The 25,775-nt window shown below is 54.0% G+C and overlaps 1 protein-coding gene across 1 annotated transcript in view; it reads left to right on the top strand.

Annotated features, from left to right (window-relative positions):
* Nucleotides 1-25,775, top strand: part of COL4A1 (collagen type IV alpha 1 chain) — a 127,541-nt gene that overhangs the window by 84,370 nt on the left and 17,396 nt on the right. The window contains exons 16-40 of the mRNA XM_052650294.1: nucleotides 21-65; nucleotides 151-204; nucleotides 1,797-1,838; nucleotides 2,781-2,865; nucleotides 3,010-3,045; nucleotides 4,965-5,129; nucleotides 7,607-7,702; nucleotides 9,056-9,139; nucleotides 9,690-9,760; nucleotides 14,140-14,331; nucleotides 14,886-15,054; nucleotides 17,812-17,904; nucleotides 17,992-18,096; nucleotides 18,674-18,771; nucleotides 19,263-19,413; nucleotides 19,619-19,732; nucleotides 20,567-20,734; nucleotides 20,850-20,939; nucleotides 21,743-21,895; nucleotides 22,043-22,141; nucleotides 22,253-22,342; nucleotides 23,324-23,463; nucleotides 24,053-24,179; nucleotides 24,273-24,353; nucleotides 24,762-24,860. Coding sequence (XP_052506254.1) covers nucleotides 21-65; nucleotides 151-204; nucleotides 1,797-1,838; nucleotides 2,781-2,865; nucleotides 3,010-3,045; nucleotides 4,965-5,129; nucleotides 7,607-7,702; nucleotides 9,056-9,139; nucleotides 9,690-9,760; nucleotides 14,140-14,331; nucleotides 14,886-15,054; nucleotides 17,812-17,904; nucleotides 17,992-18,096; nucleotides 18,674-18,771; nucleotides 19,263-19,413; nucleotides 19,619-19,732; nucleotides 20,567-20,734; nucleotides 20,850-20,939; nucleotides 21,743-21,895; nucleotides 22,043-22,141; nucleotides 22,253-22,342; nucleotides 23,324-23,463; nucleotides 24,053-24,179; nucleotides 24,273-24,353; nucleotides 24,762-24,860 — 2,647 coding nt within the window. The remainder of the gene's footprint in view (nucleotides 1-20; nucleotides 66-150; nucleotides 205-1,796; nucleotides 1,839-2,780; nucleotides 2,866-3,009; nucleotides 3,046-4,964; nucleotides 5,130-7,606; nucleotides 7,703-9,055; nucleotides 9,140-9,689; nucleotides 9,761-14,139; nucleotides 14,332-14,885; nucleotides 15,055-17,811; nucleotides 17,905-17,991; nucleotides 18,097-18,673; nucleotides 18,772-19,262; nucleotides 19,414-19,618; nucleotides 19,733-20,566; nucleotides 20,735-20,849; nucleotides 20,940-21,742; nucleotides 21,896-22,042; nucleotides 22,142-22,252; nucleotides 22,343-23,323; nucleotides 23,464-24,052; nucleotides 24,180-24,272; nucleotides 24,354-24,761; nucleotides 24,861-25,775) is intronic.

The following is a 25,775-nucleotide window of genomic DNA, read 5'->3' as shown; positions in this document are numbered from 1 at the left end:
TTTAAATTTTTATTGTACAGGGAAAACCAGGAAAAGATGGTGAAAAAGGAGAAAAAGGGAGTCAAGTGAGTATTTCTCTATGATTTTTTTAAAAAGCAAGGTGTTGCTCTTACTCGCTTATAACTGTTGTTGCTTTCTGTCCCATTTTAGGGGTTTCCGGGCGATTCAGGGTACCCAGGACAGCCAGGCCGAGAAGGTTTAAAGGTGAATGGCGACCCTACTTTCTTTTTGTGTTTTGCCTTTATCTTGCTCAACCTAAAAGATTTTCCTGGAATAAAGGACCACGCTCTCAAAGAATGGAAATTCCGTGTGTCCCGTGTGGGAAAACACAACCTAGTAGCTCTATTTGTGTGCATGTGTTTTTAAAGAAAAAATATAAAGTGTTCCACTTTTATGTGGGTTTTTTTTTTTTGGAGTAGATTACTTTTTCCCAATTATGAAACAAAGTAAATGCAGGAAGATATAGAAAAAGAAAACTTGGGTAATTTTTCTACGACTCACTCAGAAATGGTCAGAATTCATAACTGTCCCATGTATACACATATACATGAGCTTTTGAAAAATGGGACAGCATGATTTAGCTGGCTTTTCCCCTGGTGACATGTGAGGATATGTCCCAGCATTTAAGTGTGGTTATACGTCGACACTTGGGATGCTTGTGCCTTTTTCTGCATGGTGTTTGGGTCTTTTCCATGTTTTTCTGATTTTAAGTATCAGAAAAATACTTGTCTGGTCATTTCCCACCATAAATTCCTAAAATGTATAATCTTGGAATTAATGTTTAGACCCGTTTCTGGGGAAGCTTTTGCCATATGAGATAAAATTGGCTTCAGAAGAAAGAACGCTTCATTAGCCTTCCATCTGACATCTGTTTGTTACTGAACTGAAACAAATACTTGCCAATCTGATACTCAGAGAAAACTGTGGTTTTATTTATTTATTTTTTGTGTGTGGGTTTATTTTTCTGTTTGAATCATGAGACTAGGTAATGTAAATCTCCACTAAAATAAGAAATGGATTGGAAATATTCATCTCTGGATTGAAAATACTCATCTCTAACAGTAGGGAGAGGACCTCAGGGTTTGCTTAGCAAAGCCTGTGACAAACGGAGAAATCTTTCTCTAAGGCTGTAACTTTATGAGAAAGGCAATTCTTGTAGGCTGTAAAAGGTAAATTTGTTTAGAATATAGTAGCTAAGAGTTGTTTAAAGTCCCGTGATTATCTAAAATCTCTTCTTGTATTCAAATAAGAAAAATGAAAGCATGCTAATTCTGGTTTAACACAAGTTTAAAGCCTTAGCTTAGAAGGAAAAAAATGAAAAAAAAAAAAGCAAAGTAAGTAAAAAATGTGCCTTTATGAAATAATGTGCATATCTTAAGACTTTTAAAAGTATTATTATAATTCGTACATAAGAACATTACATATAAAAGGATTTATTTCTTGAGTTTCTCATCTAATATATGTTAAATTAAGCCTCAGAGTGATAAGAATTTATCCACCCGATGTTTTCAAGTCATGCTGGAACTTAAAGGGAAAGGAAAAACACAAGTTTCCTTTTATTACGACTTTCAATGCAGGTTTAGACAGTCTTACACCTAAAATCCTCAACTAAAATGATTTCTTTAAGAAAATACATTTAGCTACCCTAAGCTTTCATATCTTTTTTTTCATCTATTTTTTATTATTTTTTAAAAAACTACTGTATAGGACTTCCCTAGTGGTCCAGGGGGTTAGACTGCATTTCCAGGCAACCATTATAATTAAAGAAATACAAGTGAAGTTGTTTTCTTTTTCAGGGAGAGAAAGGTGAAGCAGGTCCTCCCGGGCTGCCTGGAACTGTGAGTACCGGTGGCATCTGCTGTCTGTGAGGCGGTTGGAAAAGAGGGAAAGAGGAGACGGGCTGACCCGTCCACCCGGGTCTGCTGTCTGTGAGGCGGTTGGAAAAGAGGGAAAGAGGAGACGGGCTGACCCGTCACCTTAGCCACACACTCCACGACCTCCATAGGATGACGTTGGCGTGGGGGGTGCATGTAATTTGAACTGATGATTTGTGTTTTGTACCATGCGGTGTTCGGTATTTACTCGTTATCACATTTGGACACTTTCTGCCTATCTTTGACAACGAAGATGAAAAAGAGTGGCACGTGGATAACAATATTAGCAACGCATTTTGAAATGTAAATGAAAGGTGTGGTAAGGAAAAAGATAGTCAGGGAAGCAGGCCATCCATTGCTCCAGAGGAACGGTATCTGAAGGGCGGCAGGCCCCCTGTCCTCGCGTTTCGGCGGCTCAGAATTGGGGTGAACTGGTTCCTCCTGTTATTGAGGCTCACAGAGCCTTTTTCCTGTCTCATAGTCCAAGGGCCTTAAAGAAGCGTCCCTACTTCTGACCTCTTCCAATTAAAAAATTGAGTGTTCCTGTTACATATTTCCTGAGGAAATTTTAGGCAACTTTTGTGATAATACTCTTTTAAGAAGTCTGTTCTTGGAGCTTGTGTGAGCATTGAGATAGTCCATACCTAAGCCTCAGAATTCATACATTTCTAACTTGCCTTCACTGGTAAAGCAGATTATTACGAAAGGAAGCAGAACCGCCTGGCAGAGTTCATGGCACGGAGACCACTGGCTCTCTCCTCCGTGCGCGCCCCCCCTCCTCTCCCACCGTCACTTCTCTGCTTTCACGTGTCTGGAAATAATAAAAGCTGTGTTTCTTCGTCTGTGCTGTAACGCACAGCCCAGCCCCTGCCGGGCCGTGTGATGATCTTTTCTTCCGTAATTCAGGTTATTGGCACAGGACCCTTGGGAGAGAAAGGAGAGCCCGGGTACCCAGGGGGCCCAGGGGCGAAAGGGGAGACAGGTCCCAAAGGTGAGGTCCTTTCTTCCTCCTTCCCCCCACCCCCCCGCGCCTTCCCTGTTCCTGGGACCATGGGTACCCACAGCACAGAAATTCACATCACACACCTCCAGTGAACCAGGCTCAGTTTGTCCCACTCTCTCTGCCTCCTTGTAGGTTTCCCAGGAATACCAGGCCAGCCAGGCCCTCCAGGTGAGCGTCAGTAACTGATTTTTTAAGAGTATTTGTCCGCTTTCTATGCTGTTTCCATTCTGAACACGTTTATCCTCTGTGTCGGTTTGATACTTGCATAAAATGGTTAGCAATGTTGTTGCACATTTTTCTAGCTCTGAAAACAAGGTGTGCTCCTGGGACGGAGTTTGCTTTGTAAATTGCATGTTAGCATTTCCCCTCTCCCTGGCTCTGACTTAACAGCCTGCCTTTCCAACGCTCCCAGGGGTATGGTCGCCTTTCTGAAGACCACCCCCGCCCCCGCGCGCCCCCCCCCACCCCCCCCACCCCCACCACCCCCCACCCCCACCCCCGCCCCAAGCATCCTCTCTCTTCCTTGCCGTCTGTCTGGAATGCCTCGGCTTGAGACTGGACTCAAGGCTGAAACCTCTTCTAACTAATCTAATCACCCTAATCTTGCTTCGTGGGAGACTCCTGCGTCACTGAGCTTATGCTAAGTCTGGGCCTGTGTGCAAGTTTCGCATTTCCAGCGGGCCGAGTCGTCGGGAGGCTGGGGGCTGCGCTTCTGTAGCGCAGATGCCTGCTGTTTGCACTGCAGGCCTGGAACAGAGCAGAGGTAATAACTGCGCGGCTTGGAGCCCCCGCGTGCCCCGGGATTGATCCCGCACAGAGCGCTCACAGTCTTCCTGAGGCTTTGGTTGTGTTTGTTCTTTATTCTTAATTCTTATTGTTCTTTGTTATTTTATTTTTCCCTTCCTGACAGTTCTTAAGTTGAAAGTTCTCCCAGAGCCCCTTCCTTTATTTTTACGGGGACAGACACCCCCTCGCCCTCGCCCCGCTATCCACACCATCGAAGATTCACAGCAGCGGTGGCTCAAGGCTAGCTTTCAGCGTCCTGCATACCTTTTTGCTGCTAAAATTTGGGCATTTACCCTTAAAATCATTCTTGTTCATCTATCCCACCCCTGTCTGCTCCTTGGCCAGAAAGCTTGCTGGACCTCCCAGGTGCTCTAGCGAACGGGTCACTTCCTGTCTCTTGCCAAATCTGCTTTCTCAGACCTGTTATCTGGCCCCATTAACATCTCAAGCTGTGGTTTTTAGAAACCGTCTTTGAAGCTGCCCTGGCCTTGTTCGCTTTCAGGCTGCCCCGCCGCCCTCTGCTGACTGCAGAGGCCCTCGCCTCCCTGCCAGCCTCCCTGCCTCTTGCGGATCACCCGGGCTTAGGTTCACGGCTGGGGTCCGGGTCCGGCCGTCCTTCCTGGGAGCTCTTCCCCGCTCCACTCTGCTCTTGCCTGGGCCAGCTCTTCAGGGTCACCTCCCTGTCCACCCTCCTGCTGCGGCCCCTCTCGGAGGCTGGCTGTCCACTCTCCGGAGCAGCAGTCACTTCCCCTGCGGCCGCCTGGACCGCTGGGTCCCGAGCGCTTCGTCCAGACCCCTCTGGGCTGTCGCAGGCCCCTGCGATCTTGCCCCCACAAAACTCGGGGGCTGAGCTCGCCGCCCGCGCTCACTCCGCCCACTACCACGGCATCGTGCTGTTCCCCAGGGCCGCCTCCCCGTCCTGACTCCTTTTCGGCTGGTTCCGGCCCAGTTCCCACCTGCTCTGCGTGCCATCTGCGGCGGCTCCGCCAAGCTGCATTTCTGCGCCTCTCCTCTCTGAGCAGGCATGGAGCATCTTCTGTCTGGCCTGCTGGGGCCGCTGCGCTGAGGGGCCGCACAGATCTGAGAGCGGGCACAGGGAACCCCCGCGCCTCGCAGGGACTTCGCAGGGAGCCCTGGCCCAGCTGCATTTACGTGTGACAGCTGGTGCCCTTCTCGCTGAGCAGCCCGCGTTCAGCGGTGGTCTGCTGGTCGTTCTCCCAGGAACAGAGCGAAGGGAACCAGCGATTCTATCGTGAGACTTGGTGTCGTTTTGTGACTGTGAGGGTCTCTTCTGCTTCCAGGCTTCCCAACTCCAGGGCTGATTGGTGCCCCCGGCTTCCCCGGCGACAGAGGAGAGAAGGGTGAACCGGGCTTGCCGGGCGCGTCGCTGCCGGGACCCAGCGGAAGGGACGGGCTTCCCGGCCCCCCCGGGCCCCCCGGGCCCCCTGGGCAGCCGGGCCACACAAGTGAGTACCTTGTGGGCGTGTCCCGCGTGGCGTCCCGTCCAGGATGGGTGCAGGCAGGGCTCAGCAGGCTGGGGGGGCGGTGCCCGCGTTCACGTGCCGAGCCAGAGGCCGGGTGTCCAGCGACTTACGATTCTCTGCATCTCACGTGGGTGTCTTTGCCAAGTTAGTCGCCACAGAGAGGATGCGGAACATAGACTAATGACCCCAGCTTAGAGGGACCAGAGCCGGCTTAACCTGCATCCGAAGGTGGGGAGCAAGCTGGTCCTGACACAGACACGTGTGCACGCCCCCCCCACACGTGTGCACACACGCACACGTACGCACATGTGCACACACACATGCACACACACGCATGCACACGACGCCCATGCACGCGCGCGCGCGCGCGCGTGCACACACACACACACACACACACCCAGAAGGGGCTGCTCTGTCTGTGTGGTAATATAGTAAGTGGCTTCAAATCCGAACGGTAGTTTACCAGGTTTTTCCCATCTGTCCACCATCAAAGCTGAGCACAGAGCATGAACCTGTTGACTCAGTGAAGGGGGTTCTTTGGCTCCAAAGTAGCCCCAGTGCAGAGTATCAGAACCTTCCAGAGGACTTGAGCTAACGGCCCAGGGGGCTGGGTCTACACTCCAGCCTGTGCAGAGTGTCAGGACCTTCAAGGGGGACTTGAGCTAACGGCCCAGGGGGCTGGGTCTACACTCCAGCCTGTGCAGAGTGTCAGGACCTTCCAGGGGACTTGAGCTAACGGCCCCGGAGCTGAGCTGACCCCATTCAGCCTGCGCACAGCAGAGCGCCTGCAGCGTGGCTCCTCGGGCTGCTGAAAGGGGCTCTCGGAGGTGCCCGTGGTTGACTCCCGGAGGGCAGACCCAGCTCCACGGAAGGACTTCTCGTGGATGAAGCCCTGTGCAGAGGCCAGACATGCCCTGGATGGCACGAGTGCCTCCAGATGGGCACCCTCACTGGGAACCCAGAACCCAGCGGCGCGTGTCTCCTCGTTAACGGGTCGAGAGTGACTTCACGGGGACTCCCGCCCCTTCTGATGTGAAACATAGAGAATGAAGATCAAATAGCAAAGTCCTAGGGGCACGCAGCACAAAGGCACGTTTCTCTGCATTTCTGAGAGAAGCTTGTGGGCACCAGAAGGGTCTTTGGGTGCTTATCACTCATTCCTTGGTCACTTGCTCATTCGACAAACATCAGCGTGCCTACGATGCCAGGCGCCGCCCTGAGACCTGTGACAGAGCCCACGAGACAGTCCTGACCTCCTGGACCGCGCACCACGGGGCAGAGACCAAGTGACTCAGTAGCGGATGGGGTAGCAACTGGGGCTGCAGACTCAGGAGGAGACGACGTTGGGAGGGGAAGACCGAGGTCGGGGTGCGGGCAGGCAGGCCGGGGGGTGTAGTTTTAAATTGAGTGATTGGCAAAGAGGCTGGTGAGAAGCCAGCGTGGGGAAGTCCCGAGCCTTTTCTTAGTATTCTGCCAGTTCTGAAATGTGAACACCTCTCAGGGAAAGACGTGACCTTCTCCCCGCTGAGAATTGTGTGGGGCGTGGGGGTTGAATACGTTGTGACATATACCCTCTCAGTTTCCCAGTCGCCTTTTTCAAGGTGTGCAAATTAGGTGGTGCACACCACAGTGTGTTAGGTGGTGGTTCCATAAATGAGAGTTTTGCACAGATGGGGCTGGTGTGTGGGCTGCAGACGCAGGAGCTGCAGCCGTGGATGTCTGGGCTACGCTCGTGACGAGTGGCCGGTGCAGCCCCGAGTTTAATCACCCGCTCTGACCTTTTCCTTCAAAGATACTGGAGAAGGAAGTGCTAACGCTATTACTGTGTGTCCAGAGGTAACAGTGTTTTTTGCTGGAACCCACAACCGTTGGCGTTTGGGTCACTGCAGTTCAGTTTCATGCTTTTTCACATCAGTGATGCTCAGGATTGAATCAGAGCAATTAGGGGTGTTTTCCCATGGGCAGTCTGCACCTCTGAAATAATGAGCACTTCGCTGTGAGTCTGCTCAGCAGGAAAAAAAGGCATAAAGTTGCTCAGGTCTCTGTTGACCTCACAGATGTAGGATATGGACAGCCCATCACTCTTTGAGCCTCAGTTTCTGAATCTGTAAGGATGATGGGGTGTACTTTGTCGTAAGGATGCGGGTGTGTACTTTGCAAGATAATATGAAATAAGGTTCAGGACAAGGCTCAAGAGCTGAAATACATGTTAGAATCGTAAAGTAGAAACTTTAGCTGTGACGGCTTGTGACGGGGAACGGACGGACGCTCTGTGTGCTGGCCGCGCTTTACAAGTTAATGTACTGGGACTGTGTCTTGTCCAGATCACAGCTGGATTCCTAGTACTTGTCAGCCTAAACACAGGTTCTTTTGTGACAGAGATTGAATTAAGAGTCGGTGAGAACACCTGGCTTCAGCTTGGTGGGCGTGATCCTGTAATTGTTAAAAATCCATTTCAGATGGACTCGTGGAATGCCAGCCTGGGCCGCCAGGGGACCAGGGTCCTCCCGGAATTCCAGGGCAGCCAGGGTTGACGGGCGAAGTTGGAGAAAAAGGTAAGAGGTTTAATCGTTCAAAAAAGGGTGACTGCTTGGACGTGTGATACATTCCTTCATATGTACCGGCTTTGGGCGGACGTGGGTACATTCTTCACTTGAAGCTCTCTTCAAAGTCCCTTCCTGAGACGCGCCTTCCGATGGCCCTGCTGAGATTACTGGGTGCTGGAGAGACAGTTATCACCGGGGAGGCAACGGGGGCCTTGAAGTCAGAGTCCCTCCCTGTGGTCAGTAGATTAAATTCCCAGATTGATAGCTCTGTGCTGTCCTTTGGTTCAAAGTCTGAGACTCCATTCCCCAGGAATGCACATCTTTCCAGCCGTCAGCCCGATCACAAGCGTGCACACAGGATGTTCACACCCCTGTCTTAGTTCCCTTAATCAATGTGAGCAGCTCTGAGGTGGCGGGTCGGCCGACTCCACCCACGGTTCTGTTTTATTTTAACCTTCTCAAGGGCCTGTAATGCCAGCCCAGGACTCAGCATAATCCCCTCACAATCTTGGGAACGATGGCTCATCTCTGTACAGACAGGCCTGCCTTAGCGTGGGCTAAACCAAGGATGTTCTGGTATTTATACAGTATGGCTCTTAATGCCCAGAACAAAGAGAGTGTGGCCTCCATAAGACTGATCCCTCCGGGCCCCATGTCTGGCTTTAGATTGCAGAGAATTTGCGCTCTTCTAAAGTTCAACGTGCAAATGCCTGGAAAACGTCTCAGCACTTTGACAACCATGTACGGTGCAGAACCCTAGATACAGTCGAGGTTTAGGACAAAGGCCCCAAGACATCCCAAAGGCCTTAGCGTAGCTTGAAGATCAAGAGGCAAGAGGTTCGCATTTCCAAAGAAAGGCGTGTCCTCCCGTCTTCCAGCTCTGGGGTTCCTCTGGTCGTCCCTCCTCCGTGTCAGGTCAGCTCTTGCTTTTTGTGCCTTTTTAGTCCCCCGTGTCATCTGTCAGCCTGGAACACAGGTTCAAAGTCCCGGAGTTAGAGGGGCAGTTGCCTAAGAAACGCTAAGCCAGAGAAAAAGGTGATGGGGAGTTTCAGAGTTAAGACAGAAGGATGCAGCCGTGTCGTCTCGGGCTGATGAGCAGAGTGGAGTTCTGGATCGCTGTGGATTGAGGCAGGGCCTGTCCCTCTGCAGGACAGAAGAATGGGGCTCCTTGGAAGGGTCCCCATGGTCGCCTGTGGCCGTGCCGAGGGCAGAGGGTGGGCCCCATGTCGGGCCCGTGGCCGCTGGCAGCTGGATGCGTCCTGAGTGGGCCCTGGGTGGACGGTGCCTCTCCTGCGCTGCCGCTGTGCTACAGGGCTTTCTGCTCCCTCGTTCCGCATAATAGCCCGTGTCTCCTTTCTTTAGGTCAAAAAGGAGACAGCTGCCTCGTCTGTGACACAACAGAGCTTCGTGGGCCCCCAGGGCCACAGGGACCCCCCGGAGAAATAGGTAAGACCCCCAGTGTGAAAGGGACCGGGTTGGGATTGGCTTCAGTGGGTCGGAACCTTCACAGTGAAGTGCATGTTACATGCCTGACCAGATGGTCTGCATCAGCGTTAAAGCAAGAGATGAGAAGTGGACCTGCCCTTCCGGGGTTTATCCATTTTGTCGAAAACGATCAAGATGGCCTACACATTCAGTGTCAGAAAGGTTTCCTAGTGAAAGGGTAGCAGCAGGTGGGTCCACAGCTCTGAAACCTTCCTCATCTCAGAGGAGGTCCCTGCCTGCTTTGGCGGAAGTGGTCCCTGGATGGGTGGGCAGGAATTTGTAGCCATCCAGAGTCAGGGGTCCTGGTGTGCATTCCAGGGTCACTTACCCACTTCTGAGCCCATTTTAGGCATTTTTTTTGGTCATTACTCTCTTGAGATTCTTTAAACATCATCCACTTTGTATAAAAATCTTTGCACTTTTGAATCTTGAAGAAAAAGGAAGTATTTTGAGCTGTTAGAAAGTGTCTTATCAACAATGTGCTGAATTTTTCCTCCATCTCTTACAAAAGGTTTCCCAGGACAACCAGGGGCCAAGGGAGACAGAGGCTTACCCGGCAGGGATGGTCTGGAAGGAACGCCTGTAAGTAAACCAGTCTGAGTTCCTGTATGTGTTAGAAGTTGCCACCAAGCAAACCAGCTAAGGTGTATCTTTTTACACCTGCAAATGGACTCTTGCTTTATTTGGGAGCCAGTAAAGGACTGCTCTGTGGAACAGTTAGAATTACTCCCCATGTCCTTCCTGACTGATTGAGCTGACAGTGGGCTGAAGCATTGAATCCAGAACCCTCATCCCAACTTGCTGGTCTTCTCACCTGGTCAGAATTCAGCTGCCACTTAACCTGTGTCCAGGTGTGGCTCAGCGCTGGTGGGCACTTTCCCACAGGGCCTCTAGAGGCTCTTGCAGCCAGTGGTGCCACCAAGGGTCATGCCAGAAGCTGCGCTGGTGAGCTGTTGGCTTTCTGCATGACCATCCATCCTACACCAGACAGCCTAGAGCTCCTCAGTGAGTAAGTTCAGCAGTGATGGTTTCTATGGTGATGGAGGCGACCTGACCTGTTTTCTTCTGGAAATCTGAGCTATTCCTTTACTCTCATAATTGCAGATACAGATTTTGAAAATTCCTATCACCAACATCTATTATAAAGATGCTTTTTCAAACCTGTAAAGGCCATATCTCCATCTCAGGACGCGAAATCTTTCAGTTAAACAGAGTATCAGTTTCTTAACCTTCCTGCTTTGTTTCAAAAGGAGTCGTTGAATAGGAAATTATAGTAACGATCTTAAATATTGAAGGACATGACTTTTGAGCGTGGAATCAGCTTCTCTGCTAAAGCTTTTAGACCTGTAGGGTGTGTTCTTACATTGTCTTTGTTCTTCTAAGTTCAGTAAGCATTAACCAGCTTCTCCAATTTCTTGCATTGCTTTTTTCTTTTCATTTCTCTTTTGTGCTAAATTGAACGTTAAATCTTTAGCATTATTCTTTTTTGGTGTACAAATTACATTTGTAGTTTAAAAAGATGTTTCTGGAAGGTTCTATAAGAGTGGGCCAGGCCAAGAGTGAGTTGAAATAGGAATGACACAGCTGGAATTCAGTGGTTTTCTCCGTTTGAAGTCAGATCATGGGCCTCTGCTCTCCAGAACTTCCCCGGTGCCTGGGGAGCTGAGTTAGAAGTCGCAATTGTTTAAAATATTTCTAAATAAGTTGTAAGTTCACAAAGCTGGGAATGCTGACTGTGGTGGGGATCAAAGTCGGAACCACTTTGAAGGCCACAGACAGCGTCTGGACATGGTCTTTATCTTCTCGGCCTTTCTGGAATAAAGACTTCCTGCTTCGAGTCTGCCTGGAACCTAGTTCAGACACCCGCCCCTAGATCCAGCCCCAGACCCAATAAAAATGAGAAAAAAAGGAAGGGATGGTTGAGGAGAAGCCATGATAAAGAAAAAATGCAGAAAATGTACAGCAAAAAGGCACATCCCTGTACCTTGTCCGCCAGAGCTCCTTTCTTGGGATAGTGGGAAGACACCTCTAAGAACTGTTCTCTGGGGAAATAGCTTGAGATGATAATGGTTTTCCTTTTGTTAGATGCAGTATCACAGCTCCAATGGTTAAACTAGCTCAAAAATGTGGTCCCCTTATTTCGTATTGGCTGGAGGCTAAAAGAGGCTCTGCAGACCAGGAGAGCCAGCTGGGAAGTCGATTCCAGTGGAAACCCCTCTGATCCTGCACTTAACTAGGGTAGCGTTTCTGAGACATGTCCTCTGAAGGCTGAGAGTTTGATTTTGGGGAGCAGAGTCCATTCTGAGATGCTGAAGCCCAGCCGCCAGCAGGTCTGGGGTCACTGGGAATGGCCTGTGCTGGTTGGATGGAACGTCTCCTGAATCTTCCCAAGGCGGCACACTCTTTGGAAGAAGACTGCACAAGTCGTCAGATCTCCAGTTTGTGCAGCCGATGCTGAACCACCAAGGCAGCTTTTGATTCTTCAGTATTTATCTTAAGGGATAAGAATCAAAAGACCTTTAAATCATTTGGGATTAAGAAGGTCTGTGGCACAGAAACCACACGAGACGTCCTTGGGTTGTAAATGTCACTTTTCAAAGAAACCCTGGATTTCTCCCTTGATGCCTGGCGAGGTCATCGGTATGGGGGGAAAAATTGTATTTTTCCCACCCTGTGCTCATAGTATCAGAGAGCACTGTATTTCTAAGCTGTGAATCGTCGACATAACGTAAGAGGGTGCTTCTGTTTTGGGAAGATCTGCACTGATTGTAATTCCTTACCCTGGCATTTGTCTTTTACTGATGGATGTTGCTGGTTCAGCATGTCCTTCCTCCAGCATCTCCCTCTTGGAGACGGACACACGGAGACAAGAAAGAAAGCCTTGGTCTTGCCCTCAAAGCCCTGAAAAGCTAGTGGAGAGATGAGCAGACAGTGAATGTCCCTGAGAGCAGGGAGGCCCCCAGGCTGCACTGTGCTAACATGGGAACAGGGCTCCTTGGTCTCTCTGAAGAGGTTTCTGAGTTTAGCTGGGCATCATCACCGACTCAATGGACATGAGTTTGAGCAAGCTCCGGGAGTTGGTGATGGACAGGGAGGCCTGGTGTGCTGCAGTCCATGGGGTCGCAAAGAGTCGGACACGACTGAGCGGCTGAACTAACTGAAGGATTCACGGGAGCTAAAATTAACTCGGAGAGAAAACGCTACAAAATACCACAGCAGCTTTCAACCAAGTGATGAGTTTTCCCTGATCCCTGCTCACCTTCCCAGCGTGTGGCTGGTGGAAATACTGCGTGGCCCCTCTGGGGACCAGCACGCGTAGGTTGAGCGTCTTCCCTGATCCCCCAGGAGAGCTGAGCGAAGCGTGCTCGGCTCCCAGGGGCACTTTCGGCCCAGGGCCAGCTCTGGCCAGCGGTGTCTGTCCAGCGGCGCTTTCTGCCAGGATAGACCTCCTCGGTCAGCACCGTCCAGTTTGGGCAGTCCTGGCCGGTGGTGCCTACTGAGTCCTGGAAGTGTGGCTGTGGGACTAAGGGACCGAGGCTTAATGTTAAGTTTTTAGAGTAGTGGGCAGAACAGCCCTGTCGCCCCCTCCCGACTTCTGGAGAAGCCCTGGCTGGCTTCGGCCGCATCTCTGAGAAGGGGTAACTGCCCGTCTGGGCAGAGCAGCTGCCCCACAGCTTAGCTGGCACCATCTGACTCCTCGGAGGCCAGAGGAGCAGACACATGTCAGCCCCACGGTGATGCCTCCCTAGCGTGCCAGCTCCCGAACCCCTCCGAGCCGAGCTCCCACGTCTGTGTCCGAGGCAGGCTTTCCGCGATAACACCTTACTACTCGGGGCCCACGGGGTGGGGGGGACCCAGGACGGGCTCTGCGGCGGGAAATCAACACTTTCTGGCGTGCAGTCCTGGACATATCACCGACCTTCTCTAAATATTAGCTCCTCACCTGCGGAACAGCCGTTCCCGCAGTTTCCCTGCAGAGTTGGGGTAAGAGTCAGGGGTGCGACACCTCGCAGGCCTGTGGGGAATGGGAGCCGTGTTGCCGCCTAAAGGTTGTGTGGATTTGGGTGTCTCCCTGCCCTGTGGCTCCCTCCATTGAGGAGCACAGGTTACACATAGACACAGAGGTGTGTGCGTGCATGTGTGTGTGTGTGCATGTGTGTGTGTGTGGTTTACAGACATCCAAAATCCATTTCAAAGGGAATTTACAAAAAGGGGCTCAAGCCGCACGAATCTGCCTAGTGAGTAGGCAGCCTGCAGATTCCTCTCAGAGAGCAGCTCGCTGAGACAGTCGTTGGAAGTCCTGGCTCTTCCCTCTGCTTGGGAGGCTGGAGGAAGCACATTCCAGGGGTGTGGGCCTCCTTTGAGGATCCTGCCTTCCAAGAGCTGAGAGATAGTCTCTTGGGAAACTTACTCCTGTTCCATTGACGGCTCAGCGTTGCAGTTACAGAGCTGGTTGGGTGCTCGCCACGGGCATCTCCTCTGCCCAGGTGCCCTGCCCCTTCTCATCTCTTCCGGAATTAGGGCTGTGAGCGAGGAAGGGAAGCTGCGTTGATTTCAGCACTGGCCAGACGTGGAGAACGTGGCTGTTCCCAGCTCCGGCTCTGGCTCCTGGGCCCAGGGAGTCGCAATCCAGCCCCTGCCAGTCAGAGCTGACCTGTTCTGGGCAATGTTAGCGGTTGTGAAAGGCAAGAAAGTCCCCGGGGACTGGCCCATGGGTTGGGGACAGCTGCTTTTCTGTGCCTGCCCCCGTCAGCGATCCCTCCTAAAGGCTTTTTCAGGGCAATACGGCAGTGAGGTCAGCTCAGGGCTTGGTCACAGAACTGCTGGCTGGCTCCCAGACAGGGAACGAGGAAACCTACGCCTGTTCCCACTTGCCCAGGCGTCCTGGCTCCTTGTTGGGTGTGCTTTGCTCTCTGGACGAGCGTCTTTGCTGGGGGCATCATAAGGCTTTGTTCTTGCAGGGTCCTCAAGGTGCGCCAGGGCTCATGGGCCAGCCGGGAGCCAAGGGCGAGCCCGGCGAGATCTACTTCGACATACGGCTCAAGGGAGACAAAGGAGACCCCGGCTTACCAGGCCAGCCCGGCATGCCAGGCAGAGCGGGCTCCCCTGGAAGAGACGGCCAACCGGGCCTTCCCGGCCCCAGAGGCTCCCCGGTAGGTGGATTCCCAGACTCTGAAGGTGTGCTTGATGGATGGATATGCAGATAAACGAGGCACTGGTGTCTTAACTGCCTGTTTCCACTCGGGGGTCATTGTCGTAGACAGACTCGTCTCTCGTCCCCTGGGAAAGCTGTGGCCTGTAAACTCGGGAGCTGAGAACCTCACCTTAAACAATGAGATGATAAGGGGGCCACTGTCTTCTGATGGATCTGGGGGAACTGAAAAGGTGCCCACCTGTTGGGTGGGAGATGAAGTTTAAAGTTAATGGCGTTCAAGTCACCCTTTCAGAGAAGATTCCAGAGGTGAATGCCTTCCTCTGTGGCGTGTGCCCTGGTCTGGGGGGAGGCAGGCAGGGTGATTGCTCTGCTGAGATGGAAGAATGCTGGTTTCACTGATTAACTGCAGGTTGACCTTTGCTGACGGGTTGAGGTAAATAAGTAGCACGGCCACGTTAGACCCTGGTCACTCTTTTACCACGGATGCTGGGAAATGTGCGCTTGCTCGGAGCGCTGGTATGTCTGCTGATAACGCTCTCTTTTTCACTCCAGGGTTCCGTAGGATTGAAAGGGGAGCGTGGCCCCCCGGGAGGCGTCGGATTCCCCGGGAGCCGTGGCGACATCGGCCCTCCGGGGCCTCCAGGCTTCGGCCCGATTGGCCCCATTGGTGACAAAGGACAAATGGGCTTCCCAGGAAACCCTGGGGCCCCAGGCCAGCCAGGTGAGGCCCGAGGTTCTCGGGTGCTGCCCCAGAGCACCAGGATCCTGGGCTCAGCCATGCGCGGGTGTGGGTCTGGTTTCAGTCCTGCCAGGAGAGTGACTGTGGCCTGGACAAGCCCTTCCTTAGCATTCCCGCATGTCATCCCTTCCTTTATGAGCTGGGCCAGGTGACATGTGTAGCATCTGGATGACAAGAAGTTGAATTTAATGTAATTTCCTTATGAATAACTATGCCATGCATGGCAGCCCTCTCTAGTATTCTTCCCTGGAGAATCCCATGGGCAGAGGAGCCTGGCAGGCTCCAGTCCAGGGGGTCGCAAAGAGTCGGACAGGACTGAAGTGACTTAGCACGCAGCACGCACATGCCATATGTGCCAGCGAAAATCAGCCCTTTATGTGGATGTTAAAACAGCATAAGGCCGTGCTCCGTTTTTCCCCGATGAGTGGCCCGCTTTGGCTTCTGTGTATCCCAGACCACGTCCTCCCCACCCCTCCGCTGATCTGCACCCACTCAGTGACTGGTCCACAGCCACATCGACTTGGCTGTTTAGTTCCGAGCTAGCTTCAGTCACCTGACAGGTTTTCGTGTTGCTCTGGGCGCCGCACATGCTGCTAAGTGGCCAGAGAGGCAGCAAGCCAGAGCTCCCACCCTCCCAGAGCCCACCGCCTGGGCGTCAGCAGAGGACGTGGGGGGCAGGCCGTGTGAGGGGTCCCACGGATGTGCTCCACGGCATCGCCATCCCTGGTTCATCATCGGGGACCGCAGGGAAGGGGGCTCCCCGGGGCCTGCACACAGTAGCTGCTCACTGACCTGTTAGCTGACTGTGATTCACTGGAAGGACTGATGCTGAAGCTGAAGCTCCAGTACTTTGGCCACCTGATGTGAATAACTGACTCACTGGAAAAGACCCTGATGCTGGGAAAGATTGAGGGCAGGAAGAGAAAGGGACGACAGAGGATGAGATGGTTGGATGGCATCACTGACGCAATAGACCTGAGTCTGGGCAAACTCCAGGAGATGAAGGACAGGGAAGCCTGGCGTGCTACAGTCCATCGGGTCTCAGGGAGTCAGACATGACCTAGCAACTGAGCAACAGCTGAGAAGAAAGGGACACTGACATGGTTGCCTGCAAAACTTAGAAAAGAGGTCAGGAGTGACCTGGACACAGAGGACAGAGAACGTGAGCTTTACTGAGACGTCTTAAAGGTGGGAGAAGTGAGTGGAAGGTGGCCGGGGTTGCTTCCAGTGGTGTGACCAGGAAACCCCGAGGAGCGCAGTGACTCAGCAGTGGACGGTCAGAGTTTCCAGGAAGAGCTGCCCACTATCCCGAGCCAGTGTCCAGCCCCAAGTTCCATCAGTCCCGGCCCCTCTGGGAGCCGCCATCTCCCTGTGAAGGCACAGTATAGATCCATCAGCTCGGTACTGCAGGAAATGCCCACAGCCTTTGATGGAAGTCCGAACCCAGCTGGCTGTGTTGCTTATTACTGCTGTCATTGCTGGGTAATCACCGGTTACTTGGCCTTAAGTTAGGACTTACTTGTTTGCTGTTTAGCAAGGACCTGAGAAATGTCTCATTTATGATTCCTTTCGGGGCAGGACGTCCTGGGCTTGACTTAGGAAGCCCCTCGGTCTTGGAGAAGGGGCCGTCCTGCTCCTGATTCCCGGAGCACCGTCTCGAGTGTTCTTTGTGCTTCTCGAATCTGAACACTGCTGCTGCTAAGTCACTTCAGTCATGTCCGACTGTGCGACCCCATAGACGGCAGCCCACCAGGCTCTGCCGTCCCTGGGAGTCTCCAGGCAAGAGTACTGCAGTGGGTTGCCATTACCTTCTCCGAATCTGAACGCTGGCAGAGTGTAGATAGGAATCAGCTTTTTTTCTCGGCCAGAAACCAGCATCATCAGAAAAGCCAGTGGGGTACACACAGATAGGTCTTGAGAGGATGGGAAGGTTCCGGAAGGTGGGAAGCCAGCGGTGCTGTCGGTCGTCCACGTTCTGGAAGGTCCCTGGGCCTTTCCCAACCCCGGCAGCTCTGGGATTAGAGACCCAGCTGCTCTGATCGGCCAGAGCTGTGTTTACTTTGAGGATTGTAAAAGCCTCATTCCCAGCCCTAGAGCTGATAGCAGAGATGTGCTGGGGTCAGACCCCGGCGGTTCCCACAGTCTGTAGCTAACGAGAGTGCCGGCCGCCCTCAGGAGGGCCTCCTTATTCCTGAATTCTTTAAGGTACACTATGATTCAGTGGGGATGAGGCCCATGGTCCTTCCCTGACACAGCTCAATCCTGACACCCAGTGGTCCTCGCAGGCACGGGCGCTCAGGGGCTGGGCCTGCCCCTCCCAGCTTGCAGAGGGAAAGGGGGCTTTTCTGGGCTGCTGGCAATAACCCAGCTCACGTCACCCCCGGAGCGGTTCCTGAAGATGACTTCCAGCGGACGGGCCTCAGAGCAGCTGAGAGCCAGTCCTGTCTGAGATGCTCAGGGGGCCGGCCAGAGGGTCCTGACTTGGATGGGTGGTGACCCGGGGTCGCCTTGCTCTCTGTGTGTGCAGTTTTCAGCTTTTCGTGACTCTTGTTTTGGACACGTAAGGGATGCCTGTGTCGACCGAACGTCCGGGTCAGTCTGGACATTTGTGGAGAAGAGGTGGTCGGTCTCTGTGAGACAGGCTTTGGTGGGAGGAAGGCAGGGAGGCGTGTGGACGGGGCTGCTTTCCCAGATTCGAGGCTGCGGCCCTCACACCGCGCGTTTGTTCTCTTTCCCCAGGTCCCAAGGGAGAGGCGGGAAAAGTCGTGCCCTTGCCCGGCCCCCCTGGAGCAGAAGGACTTCCCGGGTCCCCCGGCTTCCAGGGGCCACAAGGTACCCTTAGGGTTCTCGCCGGTTCACCTGGGGGCCCCCAGAAAAGCGCTTCTGTTCTCCTCTGACTGCCGGCCTCTCCCGCCGCAGGTGACCGAGGTTTTCCTGGAAGCCCCGGAAGGCCAGGCCTCCCCGGAGAGAAGGGCGCCATCGGCCAGCCTGGGATTGGATTTCCTGGGCCTCCCGGCCCCAAAGGTGAGCCCTCCTGGGGCCTCATGAGGGGTCTTGCTCACGTGCATGTTCGGGGACTTCCCTGGAGGTCCAGTGGCGAAGACTCCACTCAGTCAGTGCACGCGGCACGGGTTCAATCCCTGGGCAGGGAACTAGGTTCCCGTGTGTTGTGTGGTGTGGCCAAAGGATTTTTTTTTTTTTTAAAGATGCAGGTCTGCACTGGGAGATCCGGGCTGGTTTTCTAACCAGGCAAAGGGGATGCCCCCTGACCTCACTCAGAGTCCCCAGAGTCTAAATAGCCATTCCCAGTCTGCAAATACTGGTGTGATGTGTTTGCAGGGAGCAGATAGGAAAAAACGTTTACAAAGAAGGCAAGGAACGGAGGGGCAGGACAGAGGGAGAAAGAGGAGGGGGTGGCCAGTGCCGTGAGTGGTCCCTGCCCCCAGCTGCCCCCCACCAGGCCCAGCGTGGTCTCATCTTCCTTGCTGACCCCCTTAAGTCTGTTCAAGTTCTTCTGAGCAGGTTAAAGAAGTGGAGGATGTCGGGAATAGTATTTTACATTGATTTACACTGATTTTTTTTTTTTGACTCTTCCAAACAGGCGTTGATGGTTTACCTGGAGACGCTGGACCTCCTGGGAATCCGGGTCGTCAAGGCTTCAACGGCTTACCTGGCAACCCCGGTCCACCTGGCCAGAAGGTATGCATCGAGCATTCCCCAGATTGCCGTCCACGTCGCTGCGATGAACTGGGCACGCAGACCACGGGCTGCTAACCTCACGGGGTGTGTTGGGTCAGCGTGTTTTATGTGAAATAGCATCAGACAGGAAACGCCAAGCAAATGGGGTAGCACACAGTCCTGCATTTTTTTCCCACTTCCCGTCTGTGCTGTGGCCCGTGTGCGTCCTGGGTCTCAGTGTGCAACGTGTGTCTTACCGGGAGTGGAGGAAGAAAGCAACATGAAGCCCCCAGGAGGGTGGGCGGCAGCTTCTCTCAGCTTCTGTGATATGGACGTTTGAGCCCAGTAATTCGTCGTGACGGGGACTGCCCTGAGCATTGCGGGGTCCTTAGGCGCCTCCTCCGTGGCCCAAGCCACAGATAGCAGAAGAGCTCCCCGAGTGCACGCCAGGTGTGACAGCCCACAGACCACGGCTCAGAGGGTCACCGGCTTCTCTGTGCTTCGGTCTCCAGGGCGAGCCTGGAGTCGGTCTGCCGGGACTCAAAGGCCTGCCTGGGATACCTGGCATCCCTGGCACCCCCGGGGAGAAGGGAAACGTCGGAGGACCGGGCGTTCCTGGAGAGCACGGCGCCATCGGCCCCCCAGGCCTCCAGGGGCTCAGAGGTAACGTCTTACGGGCAAATCCAGCTGGTGGCAGGGAAGGGGCTTGCTTATCCTGTGGCCTCAGAGCCCCTGCTAGGTCCCGTAAATGGTTGTTGAATGAATGACGAGAACCCTGGACGGCTTCCCGGAACCTGGTGTGGTGGGTGCTGTGCCCCGACACGGCCGTGTCCCTGTGCGATGTGGTCACTGTTTCTTCCCCGTCCAGGTGACCCAGGACCTCCTGGATTGCAAGGCCCCAAGGGAGCTCCGGGAGTCCCTGGAATCGGCCCCCCTGGAGCAATGGGCCCCCCCGGAGGACAGGGACCCCCAGGGTCATCAGGTGATACAGCGTTCTTCCAGAATGCCCCCTTTCCCTAACTCACAATCTGTGGCTCAGAGGGGAAGAGTCAGCTCTCTTGTGGATACAGCTCTATTTTGTGGATACACGTTTGATGGCTCAGATGGTAAAGAATCTATCTATAAAGCTGGAGACCTAAGTTTGATCCCTGGGTCAGGAAAATCCCCCGGAGCAGGGATAAGGCAGCCCACTCCAGTATTCTTGCCTGGAGAACTCCATGGACAGAGGAACCTGGCGGGCTTCAGTCCATGGGGTCGCAGAGAGCTGGTTAGGACTGAGCGACTGACACACACAGTCACGGATGCCATTCTCTTCCTCTCTCTGAACTTGGTTTATGTGCCAAAGACACTTCCCCTTTATTGTATAGTCAGTACCTTTTTTATTTAATTCAGAAGGATGGGCGCCTCTGTCTGATCCTTCCACAGGAGGGGTAGTGAGTCGTGGGTAACACGGGAGTCCGCGTCTGGAAGCCGCCTCTGCCTTTATAGCCATCGTCAAATGAGACGGTGGTGGGCAGCAGAGGACAGCCAGGGAGAGCCGCGCGGGGGACGCTGGGCTGAGTCTCACCACCGCGGAAGGGCCGGGGAGGAGCCTGCTGCCGACGCCCCGCGGGCAGAGGGAGCTTCGTCTTGGGACAGGGCGTGCCCGGCGGCGGCCCCACACACCACTGTCTGAGGAGGGGGAGCAGCTCCCTGGCCCCTGCCCTGATGTGGCCACAGCCACAGGCCTTCTGCAGAAAGTCACGGGCACACGGGCTCCAGGGCACCGCCGGACACCCTGCCAGTCCCGCCGACGCCCCTTCTCTTCCCGTCTCAGGCCCCCCTGGAGTGAAAGGAGAGAAAGGCTTCCCCGGCTTCCCAGGTCTGGACATGCCGGGCCCCAAAGGAGACAAAGGGTCCCAGGGGCTCCCCGGCCTGACGGGGCAGTCGGGGCTGCCTGGCCTTCCTGGACAGCAGGGCTCCCCCGGCCAGCCTGGCATTCCAGGTGAGTGACTGCGAGCTCCACCCACCTGGGCCTCGGGAGGTGCCTCCCGGCTCTCGTTCACGCCCCTCATTCGGCCTCCGCCACCAACATTCACGCTCCTTCTGTCGGGCCACAGGTCCCAAGGGAGAGATGGGAGTCATGGGGACTCCGGGGCAGCCCGGCTCGCCAGGACCAGCGGGCGTGCCAGGATTGCCGGGTGCCAAAGGTAAGGAGCGGTGACTTCGGAAAAGCTTCTGTTGTGTATGTCTGGGCCCCAGTGCCTTGTGGGAAATTCTCTAATCGTTGTAGGTTGTAGTTCATCCCAGGAAACCTAGGAAAGAAGGTCAAGCGAGGGGTCCAGAAGTCCCCCTCATGTAACTCATGATTCAGGGGATTACAGCCTGTGCCCTCCCAAAAAGCCAAAGAGAAGACAGGTTTGGGGGTTTTCTTTGTTGGCACCATTGAGTTTTTTTTAGAAATAGTGGAATCTTCAATCATGCAAGTTCAGAGGAACTGAGTCTTTAGAGTCAAAGTAGCAAACAGAGCAAGTTTACAAGTCTTAATTTTTATTTCCTATCATGACATTTGGTCCAAAATAATGTTGTTGTTGTTTTTTAAACAAAAAAAATTGACTTTGAACCTCAGACATAAAAGTGGTGATTTGTGTAGTTGAATGGGAGAGAGTTCCCCTTCCGTTACTTCATGTAGAGTTGAGGGACCACTGTGAACGGAAGTCATGAAGGGATTTAGGAAGGAGAGAAAAGTGTCATCTATTTAAATTAAGAGTTGAAGTCTCATGCTGGAAGTATTAGCAAGTAATGCACTCTGGAAATGGCTTTATTGTTCGCTTGCCTGGTGTCGCCTTCTGGGCAATGCGGACTCTGGGCCTTGAGTGCCACTTTCGGAGAGGCTGCTTGTTCTTTGTTCCTCGTTTGTCAGTTGCTTCTACTGGCCAGAAGGAACGCCGCGCTGGTCACTGCCCGGGGCCCTTTGCCGCGTGTCACCCGGGCCTCCTCTCTCTCTCTGCAGGGGACCACGGCTTCCCAGGCTCTTCAGGACCCAGGGGAGACCCTGGCTTCAAGGGTGACAAAGGCGACGTGGGGCTCCCCGGCAAGCCAGGCTCCATGGATAAGGTGGACATGGGCAGCATGAAGGGCGAGAAGGGGGACCAAGGCGAGAGAGGTAACGTGGGGGAGCTTCACCAGCGGGGCGCGGAGGGGTCAGCGGGCGTTCAGCTCTCCCGCGTGATGACGGGCCAGCCTGTGTTTCTGCGGCTTGCTCTAAGTAGGCGTGGATTGTCATCATTCTTTTTTTTCCCGTGTGACACAGGACAGACTGGTCCGGCTGGCGATAAAGGATCCCGCGGAGACCCGGGAACCCCAGGCGTACCGGGCAAGGACGGTCAGGCAGGACACCCCGGGCAGCCAGGTACAGTGGGAAGGCCAAGGTCGCCCGCACGGCAGGGGGTCGTGTGGGGAGGTGTTACCTGGCACTTTTCCTGACTGTTGACCTGTTGGGTTTTTGTCTTCATGATCCCAGGACCTAAAGGTGATCCAGGTGTGAGCGGGATCCCTGGTGCTCCGGGACTTCCTGGTCCCAAAGGATCCACTGGTGGAATGGGCCTCCCAGGTACGTGGGGCTTAGGAAAGGGGGCTTCTTCCAGGCGCGCCTGTGGCACCTGTCGGGCTGCTGGGGCGAGGCTTACGTGAGGCCCACTGCCTGAGGACGTAATCCAGGGAGAAGTGTCGTCTACACAGACTGACATCTTCGTGTGAGACCTCTTGCCTAGGGAGAGTGGGTATTTGGCTGACCCTATGACCGTGGCTTAAAAAAACAGACAAAAGCTCTCCCAATTTAACAAGATGAACATGGGTGGTAGGCTGTGGACTTCCTCCAGGTGTGTCTATTTGGATCCATCAAAAAAGCAATTAATTATCCACTGAGTTTTCTCAGCACCAGAGGCTCCTGCTCTCCTGACATCAGCTCAGAAGACTCTCCTGGGCCCTCTGCCCCGGTGCTAAGCTGGCTTCCACACTCTGCCACTGACATTTGCTGCAATGGTAGCTTCCACAGAGGAGGCAGGGCACAGAAAGCTGAGAGGCGCAGACGGTCTGGGTGCCAAGGCTTCTCAGAATCTCCTGGGGCCACGAGTCAGGCCAGCAGGCCTGTCTCACGGCTCCTCCCCAGGCCTGTGAGAGGCACACTGTCTGTTTAAGATGTGAATGTTCAGCTGCTGTGGGCACGTATTTCTAAATTAGTCTGACTGCTCATATCAGTCGTGGAAGCAGGCACGCGTCTGTTCTCCGTGACCTGCGTCACGCCTCCTCTGATTCATTTGGATAGTGAATCACAGTAAAGGACATGGAAGCCGCTTTATGCTGTTGGGAAAGCAGGCATGGGCTGAGCGGTTAACATACTCCTTTTCCCTTGTAATGTGGCTGTCTTTAAAAGGCAGGAAGGCTGTTTCCCAGCGTCCTTCTCCCGGGCGGGATGACTGGCACCTGCCTGGATGACGCACAGCCCGAGAAACGAGGGATGTGTGTTTTCCGGCCTCCTTCTCCACTAGCACCGGCTAACCATACATTCTGCCTCCCTTGTGTGTGTTTCTAGGAATGCCAGGACCAAAAGGTGTGGCTGGCATCCCCGGCCCGCAGGGCATTCCTGGCTTACCTGGAGACAAGGGGGCAAAAGGAGAGAAAGGGCAGGCAGGTCTGCCTGGCATTGGGATTCCAGGACGGCCTGGGGAGAAGGTAACTGCATCCCGCACGAAAGCCCCTCCCACCTGTCTGCGGAAGCCCCTCCCACCTGCCTGCGGAAGCCCCTCCCACCCACCACGTGAAGCCCCTCCCACCAGGCTCTGTGGAAGCCCCTCCCACCCATCACGTGGAAGCCCCTCCCATCTGTCTCTGTGGAAGCCCCGCCCACCTGTCTCCCTCCCTCACCAAAGGCTATGTAGTAAGCAGCTCCGCACAGTAAGTGAATCCTAACGGAACGGTCTCCCCGCTTCCCCCAGAGAGGGAAGAGCAGCAGGTTATCCCTGAGAGCTGGAGCAGCAAGTTATCATGGGGCGAAGCGAAGGAGGAATTGGAGAAGCAGAACAGGCAGCTGCTCTTTGCTGCTGGGTTTCTGGCTCCTCTTCTGTTTCCAGAGTGGGCTTCGATTCTCCCTTTAGAAAGCCAGAAGTGGAGTTCTGCCATGCACCCACGTGTATGCACGCTGTCGTCCCCGTGCCCACGTGTATGCAGGCGGTAGTCCCTGCGCTCCTGTGTACGCAGGAGGCGCCTCCAGACCCGTGTCTGGGGCAGATACAGCATTAATGGGCCCAATCTCCACCCACAGGGAGACCAGGGCCTTGCAGGATTTCCCGGAAGCCCCGGCGAGAAGGGAGAGAAAGGAAGCACGGGGATCCCAGGGATGCCCGGGGCTCCGGGCCCCAAAGGCTCCCCGGGCAGTGTTGGCTATCCGGGTAAGTGGGCCAGCCTTCTCCCAAGCTTGGGATCCAGGGGTGGCAAAGAGAAAGTCACGGTCACGGGAACTGGGTGTTCTGCTTTTTCTTTAGGAAGCCCTGGGTTGCCTGGGGAGAAAGGTGACAAGGGCCTCCCGGGACTGGATGGCATTCCTGGTATCAAAGGAGAAGCAGGTAGAAACCACATTTCAGGACACATGGGGGCCCGTGGAGGGAGGTCATGGGGTGTCAGGCTGGGCAACCTCGGGATGACCTGTGGGGTCACACCTCCTCCTCCAGTTGAATAGACTGCGTCTGGGGATGCTTCCAGGGCCTTCCAAGGTCTTCACCCCAGTTAGACTGGAACTGGTTTCAGAAACAAGTTTTCCTGGTGGGCATGATGGATGGATATGCTTTGTCTCCGCTCACTCCAGCTTTTGGGGGTCAGCACACAGTGGTCCCTTCTGAAGGGGATTCAGGAGCAACCTCCGGGAAGCCGGGCCTGCTTGGGGGGTGGGAACTGCTCCTCAGAAGCATGTTGGGAACGGTGGTGCATTTTCCACACAGACCAGGGTGCTGACCAGTCTGACTGTTCTCTTTGAGGTCTTCCTGGGAAGCCTGGCCCCACGGGCCCAGCCGGCCAGAAAGGGGAGCCCGGCAGCGATGGAATCCCAGGGTCGGTGGGAGAGAAGGGCGAGGCAGGTACGTTGGGCGTGCGTTCCCTTTCAGAGTGAGGCTGTGCCCTGGAGCGCACGTCTCGCGGAGCTTCCCGTTCCTCGCTGAGTGACCGGGGCCCCATGTAAGGTGGCACCTATGCTGTTCCATCCTTACGTCGTTGGGACGGTGACGTGGACGCCTGGGCAGGGTGGGATGAGAAGGGGAGGGGCGGTGCTCGTTGATTCCACAGATACTTCTGGGCACCTGCCCTTGAAATGGCCGGAGCTCTTGTGGTGAGTGAAAGAGACACAGAAAGCCCAGACCATTGCTTTCTCTGCCTGGCCTTTCTCGCTTTAGACAGATGGTCCTGGGAATAGTTGCTGTCCCCTGAATCTGCTCCTCTCACTGATGGGGACATGGCAACTTGGGCAAAAAGTGCAAGCTGTGAGCTCCAGTGATGACAATCACACGCTTAATAATACTTGTATATATTGAGTTAATACTCATGTAGATTGAGTTGGCCAAAGAGTTCATTTGAGTTTTTCTGTTACATCTTATGGAAAACCCAAATGAAATTTTTGGCCAACCGAATAGCAAGAGGGTAACACTCAATATGAAACAGGTGACCCCAGGTCCGGGGAGGGAGGGAGGGAAGCAGAGCTGGGAAGGGGTGGTCAGAGGCTCCCTTACTGCTGGCACTGGCCTCTTTCTACAGCTCGTGTTTTTATTCTATGAGCCTTATGTTTGTATTATGTACGTTCATTTTCCTATAAAAATAGTTCATTAAAAGCGCCACCACACCTGCTTCCCTCCTTTGGCTCTTCCCTCACACACTTAATGCACACTGGTGGGCTCCCTGCTATCTGCTGGCCCACCTGGCTCTCTGCACCACCTTTGAGAATAGCTCTTAGTTGAATGGTCATCTGAGAAAAGCCGATTTGTGAGTCTCCAGACAATAAC

This window comes from Budorcas taxicolor, chromosome 12, assembly GCF_023091745.1.
Source record: "Budorcas taxicolor isolate Tak-1 chromosome 12, Takin1.1, whole genome shotgun sequence".
Classification (NCBI taxonomy): Eukaryota; Metazoa; Chordata; class Mammalia; order Artiodactyla; family Bovidae; genus Budorcas; species Budorcas taxicolor.
This window is presented reverse-complemented; position numbering and strand designations above follow the sequence as displayed.